The sequence below is a fragment of the Pundamilia nyererei genome, unplaced genomic scaffold, assembly GCF_000239375.1.
Source record: "Pundamilia nyererei isolate P.nyererei 1_Seehausen unplaced genomic scaffold, PunNye1.0 scaffold00005, whole genome shotgun sequence".
NCBI classification, from domain to species: domain Eukaryota; kingdom Metazoa; phylum Chordata; class Actinopteri; order Cichliformes; family Cichlidae; genus Pundamilia; species Pundamilia nyererei.
The window spans coordinates 3,202,738-3,203,527 of record NW_005187406.1 but is presented as its reverse complement, the minus strand read 5'-3'; the positions used below and the strand labels follow the sequence as shown (position 1 = coordinate 3,203,527).

The following is a 790-nucleotide window of genomic DNA, read 5'->3' as shown; positions in this document are numbered from 1 at the left end:
CCCACAATTACTTAAACTTTCCTTTAAATTACTTACACAGTACTTGAATTTTCTTACAGTATTGCTTGTCTTTGTTTCCTGTAAAAAAAACAAAAAAAAAAAAACCCAACATCATAATGAAACACAAGTCCCCAATTTTTGTAATCAATATATTTTATTGAGAATTCTGTTATGATTTCATCAGGGTAATTGACTGGATGAGGAGTCAAATTTAAAAGAAAAATAAGCATTTCATTAGTAAAATATCACAAAAAAAGTCACGTACATTTAATATCTATTGTACACTAACTTGGTTTATCAAATAAAATAAGTTGAGCACCGTTTTTAACCTGTGTGTGTGTGTGTGTGTGTGTGTGTGTGTGTGTGTGTGTGTGTGTGTGTGTGTGTGTGTGTGTGTGTTGGTCTCCAGGACGCTGACAGACCTGCTGAAACAGCAGGGGAATGAGGTGAGCTCGGTGGAAAATGCCACGGCCAGTCCGCCCAGTGCAGGGAGAGTCAACGGCGTCTCAGCCAGGATGCTGCGCAGCAGGAGTGGTAAGTGCAAAGAAAGATTGTGCACATACAAAAACACATGTAAACACACGTGCACATGTAAAAGGTAATGCAGTAAAAGATTAGTTTACTGCTGTCAAAGACTGCAAGACTATAGGCTCACCAACTAACAGTACTGTCCCTGTACTATGAAGCAAGACTTCATCTTACCCTGGTAATTTCAGGGTTAAGCCTGAGTTTCCTGTACTATGAAGATAGTTCACTTGTTACGGAGCATATCGCCATGGTAACTTATGAG

The 790-nt window shown here is 39.0% G+C and overlaps 1 protein-coding gene across 1 annotated transcript in view; it reads left to right on the top strand.

Annotated features, from left to right (window-relative positions):
- The first annotated feature begins 412 nt into the window (after positions 1 to 412).
- shisa8b (shisa family member 8b) overlaps positions 413 to 790 on the top strand; it is a 22,914-nt gene continuing 22,536 nt past the window's right edge. Inside the window, exon 1 of the mRNA XM_013912960.1 lies at positions 413 to 534. Within this exon, the coding sequence (XP_013768414.1) occupies positions 516 to 534 (19 nt within the window). The 5' untranslated portion in view covers positions 413 to 515. The remainder of the gene's footprint in view (positions 535 to 790) is intronic.